At 49.6% G+C, this 14,644-nt stretch overlaps 1 protein-coding gene across 6 annotated transcripts in view; it reads left to right on the forward strand.

Moving 5' to 3' along the window:
* The window catches only part of ERG (ETS transcription factor ERG), a 175,821-nt gene that overhangs the window by 112,713 nt on the left and 48,464 nt on the right, over nucleotides 1-14,644 (forward strand). For all 6 annotated transcript variants that reach the window (XM_074354539.1, XM_074354473.1, XM_074354507.1 and 3 more), the window contains one exon: nucleotides 6,310-6,527. In XM_074354539.1, the coding sequence (XP_074210640.1) occupies nucleotides 6,310-6,527 (218 nt within the window). The remainder of the gene's footprint in view (nucleotides 1-6,309; nucleotides 6,528-14,644) is intronic.

The following is a 14,644-nucleotide window of genomic DNA, read 5'->3' on the forward strand; positions in this document are numbered from 1 at the left end:
TGTGTACAGATATAGGTATGTATGAATATGCATGTACTTGCATATGACTATGTACATATGTGAGTGTGTGTGTGTGAGTGTGTGTGTGTGTGTGTGTGTGTGTGTGTGTGCGCGCACACAGGTATATGAATATATTTGTAAGCTTGTGTCCACACACCAGTCATGGGTCTCATTCTCTCAGTGCTGGGCTGGTCCTGCGGTTGTAAACGTGTTTGATACTGAAGTGATACCACATTGGAGAAATACACTCTTTAGATGGACTTCATTTGCCTACGTACATTTTTCCTTTGAGGTTAATCCAAGATTTTTTTTGGTGTTTCTGAAGGACTGAAATAGCAATGTGTTAAATGAGAAAAACGTGAGCACAAAGCTAGATGCCGCATTTAATGTATGATTTTAATGTTTCCTCCACTGAAGAATGAAGAAAGGAAAACAGTATCAAGAAGGGGCAAAAATGAGGCCCACGCAGCTGGATGAGGCATCTTTAACTCACAGGGTTTGACTTTTTTTGTTCTGTGACTTAAAGACACCAGTGAGATGAAGCTTCTCGTCCATGAGATGTTGGCAACACCCACTTGCAAAATCCACACTGTTAGCATAGACTTCCGAAGGCTGGCCTGTTGTTGGGCAAATGATGGCAGAATAGAGGTCTTCCATGGGCCTGTTGTTTTTTTTTTGTTTGTGTTGCTTTTTTATCCTCTGGATGTGATTAGGAGCAGACTTTCCAGAAGCATCTACTGCATGCACTTTGCCTTGAAGAGAAGCTACAAACAGTTGGGCTTGAGACAGCCTAGTGAATAGTTTTCCAGTATCATTAGGTCTGCAGACATCCCTTTAGGGACACTGAGTGGCACTGGCTCTAGTGTATTTATCAGTGGTGTTCCTATACCTGCCCTGTTCTTCCTGTGTTTTATTTACGAGGAGAAGTCAGGCATCCACCTGCAGTGAACACACCCCAGTACATTGGCATCATCTAGCTACAATGAAAAGAATAGGTTTGTTGATTTAAATTATTAAGTAAGAAATACTCATTCTTACAATTGCTGCATAGCTTTTAGAGCGGGTTGTACTTCGAAGGGTCCTTCCTAGCTTCCAGCGGGCTTTCCACTTACTCTCCTGATGCTGTAATTCCATCCTAAGAACCGGGATGCTGAGCATTCCCCCCCCCGCCCCCCTTCCCCGCTTTTCCCACCTCTTCCCTCCACCAGCCTCTCCCCTTCTAGGACGTTTCATCTCTCAGCAGTGCTCTTCCCGTGGCCATAGTGAGACAGGGATGGAGCACTGTGCGCATGACCTCCCTCAGTCCAGCCTCTTCTTCTCGTGGCACGCAGAGGGTGGTAAGGGCACAGCCTCCAGGAGTGAGTTCACTCCCCGGCCCGAACCCGGCTTCTGCCTCGTCATCCCACGGACATCACTCTGCTTCTCAGCCCTGACTTCTCCTTTGGGGCAGGAATGACGCCTGACTTGATCAGGCTATTTTCAGGACTGGGTGACCATATTTCACAAAACTTAAGATGTCATTGATGAGAAAACAAACCATTATGTTATCTGCCATCAGAGGAGAAGAAACGCTGCCGATGACCCATGACTTGCCATCAGCTGTGGGATGCACCCGGCTTTCAGAGCTGGTAAAATGGGAACAACGATGTCTCTTAAAATCAGTGAAACAAGACTTACAGGGATCCTGCAGGTGAAGTGCTTCACAGGGTACCTGGTTTATCATTTGATGGATCAGCTGTTAACGCGTCAAGAGAAAAGGGCAGGAAGGCACCTCATTCACCTCAGTGCAAGCAGTTACGTGATGAGCCAGATTCTGCTTGGTTCTGCGCCGAAGTAATGCATTTAAGATGACATTGGCTGCCTGAAGTGGGCACTGTCTTGTGACTGCAAGGACTTCTATAAGTTTTGTCATTTGTTTTTCATAACTGTTTGAGACACGTAAGACTTGAGGAAACTGAAGGTCGATTTGGTACTCTTGTTCTCTGGTCATTCTCTGAATTTTGGAAAAACACTTAAGAATCGTTTCCCTCCATGTGCCTCCCTGGCTCCCGCTGTGAAAGAGAACTGATCGTTCTTTGAGACTTTCTTCATTTCAACACTCTGTCATGCCCAGATCTTCATGAATATTTACATATGTCAGTTTCTCTGTATGGACACTTCAGGATTTTTATGAACCATGGGAATCAAAAGTTAGAAACAAAATTGAGCCCAGACTCTTTACTTGATTGTTCTTTTGACTGAAACATCTCAAAATATTCATCTGTTATGGAAAAAAAATTCATGTTTTGAGACCCTGAAAACTTTTGCTGGAAATGTCAGTATGCTTAAAAGTGCATTTGACTTTTAATTTTCTTTTAAAATCTAAGCATTTTGGATCCTCTGTTGTACCCAAATCTAGTTACTTAAAAATAGAATCGTGTTTTTGTTTCACAGGATGAAATATAACCTGGTTGAGTTCACCTTCTGGAACTCTCGGTCAACTGTTATCCCATGACCCGAATCCAGAGACACAGTCCTCATGCGTTATTGATGCATTCGTTATTCAAATGAAATAATAAACACCATATACTAACACAGCGGTCCCTCTTGTTTGGGGGCAATTTGCTTAGAATTTATGTGTTTCTCAAAAGTTCATAAGAAATGGCTTTGGTAGCCTGCCACTCGCCACGTCAGAATATCCCAGCTTTTCCTGGAGCTACAGAAAATACACCCCCACACGCGAACACACACCAATCTAAAGTTCAGGTCTTTTTATAGTAACGTAGAGGCAAGCATATTAAATTATTTTGCCACGTGTCTGCCAAGTTTTGACTTTTTTTTTTTTTTTTTTTGAATTCTGTGTTATAAAGCAACCAAAGCAGTTCCTAAGCCCCGCGGCTGGTTGAAGGTTCTGAGAGAATAAGCCCTACATGTTAATAAGGCATCTGCCAACACCTTTGGCAGGTAGGCAGGCAGGTAGGTGAGACCACGGACGAGGAGGGAAGCCAGGCGGCAGGGAAGCAGGGACGGCCTCGGTCGAGGCCAGGCAGGGTCCCTGGCAGGGCTGGCGTGGAGGCACTCACGTGTTCCTGGTTACCAGCCTGTGTGCAGCGATCCGTTCTGGTTTTAATCCTCCTGGGCTCGATCCTCTCCCCGCTTTGAAGTCCCAGGGCTGCTGGGGTGGGAGAACCCTCTGCCTCAGCCTTTGTCATTCATACCCGAACCAAAGGGATGATGAAACCTGCATGTAATATAACAGAGTCGAGTGGGCGAACAAAGGCGAGCCGTGGGTCCCTAGCGTTTGTTTTCTTTGAACAGCAGTTAATTTTATTGATCATCCTTGACGAAGCAGGTCTCTGAAACCACCCTTCAGCGTCTTTTTACTTACCTGTTGTTAAGTATGCTCATTTGGGGTGTGTGTGTGTGTGTGTGTGAGAGAGAGAGAGAGAGAGTTGGTTCGCTTATTTGTTTGTTTCCTTTTCCTGACTTGTACTTAACTCTAGGGGTTTGGCTGCACTGGTTTACTTAGAATCACTTTGGGGGGTACTAGATCCAGAATATGGGCTGTATTTCACCCCTTTTGAAATTAGATGTTTCTCCTGAAGCTTTCTCATTTTTTCGATTGTTTCTCTAGTGAACAAAAGCAACTTTCGGTATTCTGAAGTGCATGGCCTTTCTCATTTTTAGGCAGGATTAACTTGGAGGAGAATTTTAAGATATGAGGAAAAGATGTGTGTCCCCCCTACTCCGCCTTATCTCCGGCTTTTGTAATTTTTTTTTCTCAATCGATCTCAATTAACTTTGATTTCTTTCTTTAGGAAACCACGTGCTGAAATAATGCTTTGCCAGATGTGAGAATGGGTTCCTCCCCCTCCAAACACACACTGAAGCCTTGTTTTAGTTCTAGGATTTTGGTCCATTTGAAAAACCGTGTGCTTCATTTATTTGGTCAGTGGACGTGTTTGCAAGAACACCCTACGTTATCTTGGGGATAGACTAATATTTCAACACTGGGACGCTTTCTGTTGTGAAAGCCATTTTCTTTCTCATTTGTAATTTACAGCTTAGCCTGTCCCTTACGTCCAACCTGTTTCTGCCAATTTCTGATACAAGTTGCATATTTATTCAGGTTTCTCTTCATTGGCGAGCCAACGCTAACATTACATAGTATGTTATTCCCCTCCAAGCCTTGGTCCAGTCTGCAGGACCAGGCAGGAGGAGGGGGGCAGCCTTCAGCCTGTGTTTTGTTCAGAGTGTGTCAAGCCATTCTGCCCAGTGCTGCGATGGGAAGGGAGGCCCTGCTGTGCAGAACTTACTGAGGAAGCTGTCGTTTGCCTTTGTTCATTAGCAGGACTGCACTAATTCCATGGTGCCCATTTTACTTTTAAGCCCATGCCCTACGTCCCCTCACTCCGTTTGTGACCAGAAGAGAGAGCCTCACGACCCAGGCCCCGACATCTCCCACGCCCACTTCTACACAGCGGACTTCAGGGCTGCTGCCTGTTGGTTGATGTGTTTGATTTTGCTGAGTGTTCAAGATGCCTTACTTTTTTTCCGCCTCTCTCTTTCTTGTTCCTGATGCTGGCTCTCTGGCTCACACAACCCACCCTTCTATACATTTTGTGTTACTGTTTAAACCCCCAGCTTCCTCTTTCCCAGTGTCACAGGGCTGTGATTCTGAGGGACATTAGAGAAGTTGGAGGTGGGGTAAGGGTTGTCATATAAGCACGGGCACCTGGCCACCACTCTGCGAGCCAGAGCTTGGAGTTTGTTCTTTGTGGTTCTCCCCCACTTCACTGATTCATAGCAGAGGGTGCCCCACGGTGAAGTTCATGTACTTGGGGAGCGATGACGAAGTTAGTCCCTGGGCAGGTGGGGGATAGAGTGGTGGAGGATGCACTGGGGTGGGGGTCGGGGGCGCTTTGTGAAGTTGCATGTGTTCCTGAAAGATTCTGAAACTTCTGGGAAGGGAGGGAGGTGTCGATCTTAGAAAGGCTGCTTCGTGAGGCTCTCTTCCTAATGCAGGGGGAGCATCCTTGCTTACTTAAATGTTAGTTCAAATAAGAAGGGAGTGCTAAGGGAGACACACACCCCAGACCAAGGACTGTAAGAAGGGCATTGTGGGCCATGGGGGCAGGAGGGAGCAGGTGATAAAACACTAGTCAGCATCGTCACTGATTTCCCTGACTGATCCTGGGTGGCTCATCTCAACGTGAGGCTCGGACCTTTCTGGATCTCAGACTTTCTCTGGACTGGAAGGTCTCTACCATACTCACTGGCTCCATAGTTCCCATTTTTTAAAAAATGTGTGACCGCAGCCAGCATTTGCTTCTCACTAGCCAACAGCAATTCCGAGGGCACCAAAGGGCTGAAATAAACGTGAGCTACCACACAGATTTCCACCCCCCGTTATAGAAACCGAAACTGGACTGTCTCGCAGTTACTCTGTGTAGTTGCTGCACAGTGTACCACTCAAGGAGCTGGAATCTCCAGATCAAATTTGCCTTTGCTGATTTGGCCATGAAAACAGAAGCACAGCCGTAAGCTCACCACTTGTTTGACTTAAAGCCACAGAAGAATGATCCAACAATGACAGATGTCGACTTCTCACCAAATCATGCAAAAAAGAGCAAAGATGTGAACTGAAAGTAAGGGGAAGAAGGAGCTAGTCAGGGATTCAGATATTTTAAACATCCTGGTATTTGGAGGCACCTGGATCTTTTTTTTTTTTTTGGTTCATTTATCACCCAGATGTTCACCATCATGAAAACACGGCTTGAAACTCTCTTCCGGCTGATAACTTAGAAGTGGAAAACTTCGTACCCCTGCCTCTTTGTGCCCCGTTTCCCCCTCACTCTTCTCCTAAGTAGCACTTCTTTCAGCTCTCCTGGGGATGTGGCAGTTTGGCCATATGCTTAAGGTGTTAGCCGTCACATTTCTTTTTTTAATCTTCATGACCGTTCTGTACCCTGTCTGCTTGAATTATAGATTGCATTTGTCAAATAATGACACTTGCAATTGGATGTCTTCTAAGACCTTTGAAATTCAACTTCCTTGAGTTGAGATTAAAGTGGGTATGATCCATCCTGCTGCAGCCAGGCCTGGGATGTTTGGAGACCTGCACAGAAGTTTTTCTAGGCTGGCCAGTTCCAACTCTTACCGTCTGGAGGAAAGAAAGCCAGCTACTTTATTCTTCCGAAAGGTACAAACGGATGCCGTACGAATTCCCTAAGATGGGGTCCCAGGTGGAAATGACTCTGATGTCAGCAGTGTTTTGAAACGTGACTGTCCTTCGGAGTGTCTTGACTCTGTGTTTCTTTGGGCATGCAGGAAGCGTTGTCTGTCGTGAGTGAGGACCAGTCATTGTTTGAGTGCGCCTACGGCACGCCGCACCTGGCCAAGACGGACATGACTGCGTCCTCCTCCGGCGACTATGGACAGACATCCAAGATGAGCCCGCGCGTTCCTCAGCAGGACTGGCTGTCTCAACCCCCCGCCAGGGTCACCATCAAGATGGAATGTAACCCCAGCCAGGTGAACGGCTCAAGGTAAGGAGACCGACCGCCGGCTCCCGCTCTCCCAGACACACCTCTGGTTCCCCATCCCTAAAAGAGGCAAAGTGGACACGGGTTGCACTTTCCCAAAGCCCACTTCAGAAAGTGATGCTATGGGATGGTCCCCTTGGGCAAGGCTGAGAAAATGTGTTCCCCAGGGGTTTGCGCTGAGGATCAAGGTTGTAAAACCAGTAGTATATTTACCGAGAACTCGCTTTGAAGATGTGGTGTTCAATTCCATTTCCCAGGCGTGAGGGCTTGGTGGGAGGGGGCCTCGCCCACATGTGGCAGGATTCATCTCTGAGGTTTTTATTGCCCGGAAAGTAAGGCTGTCTGGTGTTTTTGTGGAGGCAGAGTGTCAGCTAGTGGCCGGCTGGTGCCGCGCGTGTCCAAGCAGGATCCACTTTGCTGATGCATCCGCTTCCCTGGCCTGCCGCCCCTCCCCACCCCTCCTCCTCCTCCGTCCCCTTCTTCGGGTGTTGGCTGTTTATTCCTCTCCTTACACTTAAAACCAAGCGCCAGTGTCTCTCATCCATGTTATCTTTCCTGAGTTCGCCACGTTAACGCTGCTGCCACGTGGAAGGCACTAGGGAATCATCGACTGTCTGATCCCTGGCACGCAGAAGCAGTTCATCAGATCCCGTTTTGAAAAGTAAAGTTGATTTCAGTTATGATATCCTACCCCATATACCTTCAGGAAGAACAATATAGACTCTGAGGACAAAGAAATCATGATTCCTTTTAAAAGTTGCATAGTCTGCCTAGGGTCAGAAGACCAGCTTACTTTTTGTCAGTGATTTATGATGTATAAAGCCCTTTTACATCCATGACCTGTCAGTCCTCCACGCAGCCCTGTGAGGAATGCTTGTCCCCATTTGATGGATGAGGAAACTGAGACCCAGGCATTCTCCTGCTGACCCAGATTATCACTGAGAGTAACTCAGAATGTGGATGTAAACCAGGGATGTTGTGCTCCACACCCAGTGCGTTTTTCCACTCTGTTGCAGCTGGAATAGGCCCTTTTTGCAATATATATTTTAATGCTAAATATGTTTTTTTAATTGTCATGTTTTATAAGTGTTGGAAACCATTGCGTCAACTTCTAGTGTGGTGTCGATGAAGGTGCCAAGTCAGAGTCCTTAGCGGGAATGTCAGCGGTGAGCCTGGGGGTGCCAAACAGGGGGACGGGAGGTGCCAGGACTCACCTTCTCAGGCGCTGAGAAGTCTGCTCCCGTCTGTGCATCAAGTTTCTTTTTGAAAGTGGGAACAATAACTCTGATTTTGCAAATTAGCTACAACTCTGTTCCTGTAAATGGAATTCAAGCCAAGGCAGGCCCTTCTTGGACCTCATCAAGTGATTAAGTCCTAGACTTCTGAAAGGACCTCGGTAGAAAATGCAGTCGTGGGGTCAGGTTACCGGGGTCCTGGCAAGTTAATCGTTGCGTGTAAGTATGACACATGTAAAGCCTCTCCATCAGATAGTGTCTCCACTGATCACTAAGTGGGTGTGTTTCTGAGACTGAGAGGCATGCTGGGTAATCCTGTTCTGCAGACACAGCAGTGTTTACACAGAACAGCTGTGGGGTCAGCCCTGGGAACACGGATGGCTTCTGTATTTGATCCCATACATGCCAGGGTTGTCCCGGTGGGAGCGCTAAGAGCAAGAAATACATCAGCATGTGTGCGTGTGCGTGTGCGCACGCTTGAGAGAGAGACTGTGTGTGTAAAGAAGAGATTGTGAGAGAAATAGAGATGGTGATGGAAAAGGAGGAGGAGAGGGACGAGGCGAGAAAGGGAGACAACACTTAGGGCAAAGGGCGCCAGGATGGCTTCCAGCTGGCGAGGAGCAGAGCTTGCCGCGCCTGGGCCCTGGTCGGCAGAGTCCGGATTAGGGCTGGCTCGAGGAAGGCCTGTCTGGATTCAGCAAGCTTCACAAAGGAGACAGAGTGAGGAGGTGAGAACGGTAGTGCAGAAGCAAAACTTTCTCTTGTTCTCGCTGAGTTATTCCTGAATTTAAATAAACACACGCATACATACCCACATGCATACGTACGTACGTACACAGGTACAGACAGACAGACAGATGTACGTACATACATGAGAGAGAAGCGTGGTTCCTTTGACACAGGCCTGTGCCCCCTTCCATAGCTGACGTCCACTTGCCCTCCTGGCTGGGCTCTGGGGCCACCTTCCCAGCTCAAGGCGGTCCCTGCAGGGATTTGGGATGGGGTCTAGGGGATGGGGAGCTTGAGGCAACCCAGAGCCTGGCTGAGGGGCTTCCATTTCCAAAAAAGACGCGGGCCCTGGGAGATTCTCCCGCATTCCTCAGCCGGCTGATGAGGTAGGCTCCTGGGTCCTTCCTCTCAGGCGGGTGCAAAGCCGCAGGCTCAGCGGAGGGTCTCTGTCCCGGGAAATGAAATCGTTTTGTGAGGAACTGGACCGTTTTCTTGCAAGGGAACGCCAGAAGTGCCGGTGTCTTCCTCTTGCAGGCCCTTGTGGAATTCTGAGATTGCTCAGAATGCTGATGTCTTGGAAGTTTTCAAGGTAGCTCCAGCTTTTGCAGCAAACTGGGGTGTGTTTTGGTGGCGGATACCGAGGGAAGTCAACCCTAGTGTGGTCCTTGTCTTCCTCCTGGATGCACGGTGGCACGGGCTTGGCAGGCACGGTCCAGGAGGAGGGCGCCAGGGACCTCACCTGCTGTGATCCAGTCTCGTGCCTCCTTGAAGGAGAGTGGCGGTCGTGGCTGGAAGTTCTGGGAAAGGACCTCAGCTTTGCGGGACTGAGCCGTGATGCAGACGTCAACTGGTCACCAAGTACCATCCCTCCTCACTCCCAGGAATGTTCTGGGGAGACAGGAGGGTACATGTATTGATCATCTTGGTAGAAGAGGCTTTTGCCTGCCTGTCCATCCCCGAGCTCCATGGATCTGCAAGAGTCGAGCATGGGGCCTGGACCGATGTCAGTCATTGTTCTCCAGAGCAATGGAACCAATGGGATATGCGTTTAAGAGACTGATTTTGAAGAACTGGCTCACACGGCTGTGGACACTGTCAAGTCTGAGATCTGTAGGGCGTACTGGCAGGCTGGACACGCAAGCAGGAGTAGATGCAGCAGTCTTGGGGCAGTGTTCCTTCTTTCTTAGGAAAATCTCAGGGTTTGCTTCAACTGATGAGACAAGGCCCACCTCCATTCTCAAGGATTATTTCACATCAGTGGCCTGTAGATGTTAACTGCGTCTGTGAAATACCTTCAGACCAACACCTCAATTGGCATTGGATTAAGTCACTGATGCGATGCACTGGCCCCGTGGACCCAGGAAACTGACCGCACCTGGTATTCCCATCCCCTTTGCTGGTCAGTGGTTAGTGGGGCCATTCCTTTCAGACATTCAAACCAGTGTTTTCTGAGGCCAGTTCCCTGTCATTGAAGGGGCTCAACCTGGCTGGACGGGAAGCGGTCGCAGGGGTTGTGCATCAGATCGGTGGTTCACCAGGACCAGCCTGAAGGCTGGGACCTGGTGGAATACTACCAGGTGGGTGGTGAGGCATCGTCTGCTCTTCGGAACATGACAGCTGCCTGAAGAGGCATGGAGGGAGGAAAACCCAAAATTCATCTGTGGGGCTAAGGCTCATTTCAGCTAGAGGGTTAGAAGAGGCCCCACAGGCAGGAGGACTGCCGGAATCAGATCCGCAGGTTTGGCTGACTGGCGGCATCATCTGTACGCATGTCAGCTCCAGCCCCGTAAAACGGAATGTGGACCTGCATTGGCTCTGCTTTCGCTCTGGAGACCTTGAATAGCACCTCAGGTGTACCTACCCTGCCCCAGGTGTCAGGGAGCTGGAAGGGCTCACGGCAGAGATGCTGCAGAGGAAGGGGGAGGATGTGGTTCTCTACACGAGCACCAGGGATGGGGGAGCAGCTCCTGAAAGGGCCACTTCCCTGTGTCTTCTGGGAGATGGCCCACCACCTTGAAACACTGGCCAGAAGTGCCAGGGAGTTAGGGATTGCAGCTAGAAAAGTGAGCTTGTGTGTGGTGGACTTTGATGTAGCACACTTGCCTCTTAAAGTCAACTTCATGGGGAATTTATATAAGTCAAAAATTGAACTTGAGCTAGAATGTGTGGGCTGTTACCTTTGTGACCCCTCATTGCTCAACACCTCTCGGGGGAAGAGTTCTCTCTACAGCCTGGGTCTTGCCAGAACACAGCCCAGCTCTTTCCATGTGAGATACTGCCCCTGGGAATGGTCCTCTCTGTCTGTTTCTATCCATCCATTACCCTCAGAGGGAAAGGCCAAGACTTTGGGAGGAGGGAGGAACTTAGCTTCCCAACCAAGTGATGGAATTCTACCAAACCTCAGCCCAAACGTGCACACAAGCTCCTGAAATGAAAAACAAGCAGAGAAATGAGCTCTGTTGCCGTTATAACAGAGCGCTGCAAAAATAATAAAAGGAAAATGGGAGAGAAAGGGGCCATGCCTGGTGAGCCACCAGGGCCACCACTGCAGGTTTGGCTTGGTGGTGGCTGTATCAGAGGACACAATTCTTGAAGACGCTAATCCAATTGCACGTTGTGTGGACACAGCACATCATGTCTCAGCTTCAGTGGTCCACAGCCACCTTGCCTCTCCCCTGTCTTCACTCCAGCCTCCCAAGTGTTCACACAGTGGGGACGTGGAGACATGTCAGTGCAGACGAGCTGGAACCTGCTGTTCCCTGTGCGGTGCATGTGCACGGGGGGCCCGGCTGGGGCTTAGGGCCGCCTAGCCTCCGGCATGCCCCCTGCTAACGGCCGTAATTCTCTGTGAAGTTCCTAAGGCTCAAGCCACTGTGGACCAGCAGGACAGGCCAAGAAACAGACACATGCACACACACACACACACACACTCACAAGAAAATTGCCTTCCACTATGAGCAGGCAGTGTTGGGTGCAGTCCGCTTTACTCTATCCCAGCATCCCTGCCTCAGAGATTCAGCCGAATCTCAGGCAGGTTGCATTGGGCATCTGCTTCATCCTTCCACAGGCAATGAAAAATCCTGGTAGCCTACCTGGAGGTGATGGCAATTCCATGCTGGCCCACCTGGAGGCTCACTGCAGCTGAAACGGACTGAATTTGTGTGCTGGGCTGTGGGCCCTGCTCCTAGCCCAGGGCCCAAGCCACCTGGAGTCGTTAACCTATTGTTTAAGTCGTTGGTTGAGGGGCCCCCTGGTGCACCGATTCTCAAAGTGAGGCCCCAAATCCGCAGCTTCAGCACCACCTGGGAGCTTGTTAGAGAAGCAGATTCTCAGTTCCCTCCCAGATCTGCTGAATCAGAAGAGACTCTGGGATGGAGCCCAGGGCTCTGTGTTTCAACAGGTCCCCCAGGGGATTCTAATGCTCACTGTTTTGAGAGCTGCTGCCCTGTGGCAGGATCCAGGGAGGTGAAGACCAGGACTCCCCGGAGCTGGGTGAAGGTGGCTGGTAGAGTGGATAGTCTGGGGGAACAACGTGCAGAGGAAGCTTTGCTCCCAGGAAGCCCGTCTGCCTGGGCGCAGGGCACGGCCCTCACCTCACACCGCGGTGGTGTTTGTCTGGCTGAGCCTGTGTGATGAGAGACTGGGCCTTGCCTCATTCTGTGGTCTGGGAAGGAGATTCACCGTGTGCTGTGAGTAACTCCAGCCGAGAGTCAGAGTGCGGGATGCTCTTGGCGTAGTAGTTAAAAAGCCTGCCATCTGCATTGTGATGACAGAGGAGGGGGCTCCCTGATTTGGTCCATCTTGGTGTCGGGCGTGCTGGTTAGGCATGCAGGCATACCTTCATCCAACAAGTGACTGAGCATCTTCTGTGTGCAGTCAGTTTTAGGTACTTTATATACAGTCATAAAACATACAAAAAAATCTGTCTCACTTGGGAGATGCATTCAGTTTTTGATGGGCAAGATGGCCATTGAACCAGATGACTGATTAAAGTGTAGCGGGTTAGATTGTGGTAAATGCTAAGGAGAAAAATAAAGCAGGGAAGAGGGTGGCAGTTCTGGATGGGGCAGCCTGAGAACGTCACCTTTGAGACCATGACATCTGAGCCAAGCCCCAAAGTCAGCGAGGGAGAAGGTCCCGTGTTTAACCAGCAGAAGAATATTCCAGGCAAATGGAGTGGTAAGTGCAGAGGCCCTGAGGTCAGCCTGACATGTTGGAGGATAGCTGTGGCTGATGTTTAGTGACCAAGGGGAAAAGTCAGGGGAGATGAGATTGAGTGACGGTGGGGCCAGAGAGGGGCTTTGATCTTCACTCTGAGTGAGCTGGGAGACTGTTGGCTGTAAGCAAAGGAGGAACATGCTGTCACTCAGATTTGGCAGGATCTCTCTGGCTCCTGTGTTGAAGTCAAGACTCACAAGGAGACCCCTGCAGGACTCCTAGTAAAGGATGGTGAGGCCTGCATGAGGGCGTTAGTGATGGAGGGGTGGAGGGAGGTGATTGCGTTGTGGACGTATTTGGAAGGCAGCACTGGTGTATTTTGCTGACGGGTTAGACCTATGGAGTGAGGAAGAGGGAAGTGAGAAGGAGCTCCTGGTTTAGGGGTTGTACCTAAATGAGGGATGGACAAACTACAACTGGGAGTCCTCCCGAGATTCAAGCCGCGGCCCCTGGAAGTACCAGCCCAGGCAGTGGGGACGTGCACTGGGCTCTGATAAGCACCGGGCAAGGTGGGAGGGGCTCTGGGCGCCTCGCTTGAGTTCAGTGGATCTTACTTATTAAACCAGTGGTTCTCAGTCACCGTGGCTGTGCCCCCAGGGGACATTTGGCAATGTCTGCAGACATGCTGACGGTCACAGCTGGGGGGTGTTCCTGGCATCTGGTGGCTTGAGGCTAGGGGTGCCACAAGGATGCCACTTAACATCCGGTCACACACAGGACATCTCCCCCCGCCCCACCGGCCTGCTCCAAAACAGAATGGTCTGGCCCCAAATGTCAGTAGTCTCAAGGTGAGAAACCCCGCACTAACCCATTTATTTGCCGTTTACTCTTCATCATGGGCTGTGTTAGCTGCTCTGAAGATGGTTCATCAAGGGTGAAAAACATTCTGTGAGGTTGCATGACAGGTCCAAGTTCAGAGGGATGCTCTGGGCTCAGCCACAGCAGGGACACAGGCAGGAAAGACTCCCAGAGGAGTAATGTTAACATTTCTACCACATACTGTGATTTATTAATAGACTGTAGGATAAAATATATCATCCAATTTCCTCCTTACATCTGAGAGATGGCTTTAAGATTATACCCACTTTACGGATGAAGACCATTGAGTTTCCAAAAGTTTCCATAACTTGCTTAAGTCTGCCTGTTGTGGGCCACGTGACCCCAGGCCTGCACTCCTCTTCCTCCCTCAGGCCTGCTTCCTTTAGCCAGACATCTATCTCTGTGTGGACAGGGATGGTGGAGTTTCTTCCAGGTGACGGACAAACAGTATGTCCAATCTTCTGTCCTCTGAAAGGCGTTCAATCCAAACACAGCCCATATTTTGATTTCTTGGGTATATTACACGTCAAGAAGTTTTTCCTTCGTCTCATTTTACTTCATGACAGCAGATCAGTTCACCTGGCTTTCATCTTCACGTTACCTTCACGAGGTGACTCCAGACAGAACCATGTTTTAAAAATCATTGGTGTGATGGGAAACCCGCAGCACAAGCCTAGCAGTGGCTCTCAGGAGATACTTGTGAGGCTGAAATTATAAATTAAAAATTCCCAGTTTCACGATAGGGACTGTTCAAGTGTCCTCTGCATCATGACATTGGTAGAGGCCCTTTGCCTGGGGGAGGAACTGCTGCCGACAAACACTGGGTCTCTTAACGTCAGATCCTGTCATTTAACGTGCAGTGCTCAGTGTGTGGCATTTGAAAGCGGCTCATTGGAACTGGTCTCTCGCTGGGCCTGGACTCTCTCATGCCGTTCTGCTTTGATGCACTGAGATCTTACTTCACACGTGTATTCTTACGTTTTCTGTAAGACTACGTATTCTCTGAGGACGGTGAAATATGCAGCTGTGATCGCATTTGTTCCTGTCTGCCTCGGGGCTCTGAACCGCGCTGGCATGAGAGATGTCAGGCTGGGTCACCTTCCAAGCGGTGGGCAGCGC

The sequence above is a fragment of the Camelus bactrianus genome, chromosome 1 (genome assembly GCF_048773025.1).
Source record: "Camelus bactrianus isolate YW-2024 breed Bactrian camel chromosome 1, ASM4877302v1, whole genome shotgun sequence".
NCBI classification, from domain to species: domain Eukaryota; kingdom Metazoa; phylum Chordata; class Mammalia; order Artiodactyla; family Camelidae; genus Camelus; species Camelus bactrianus.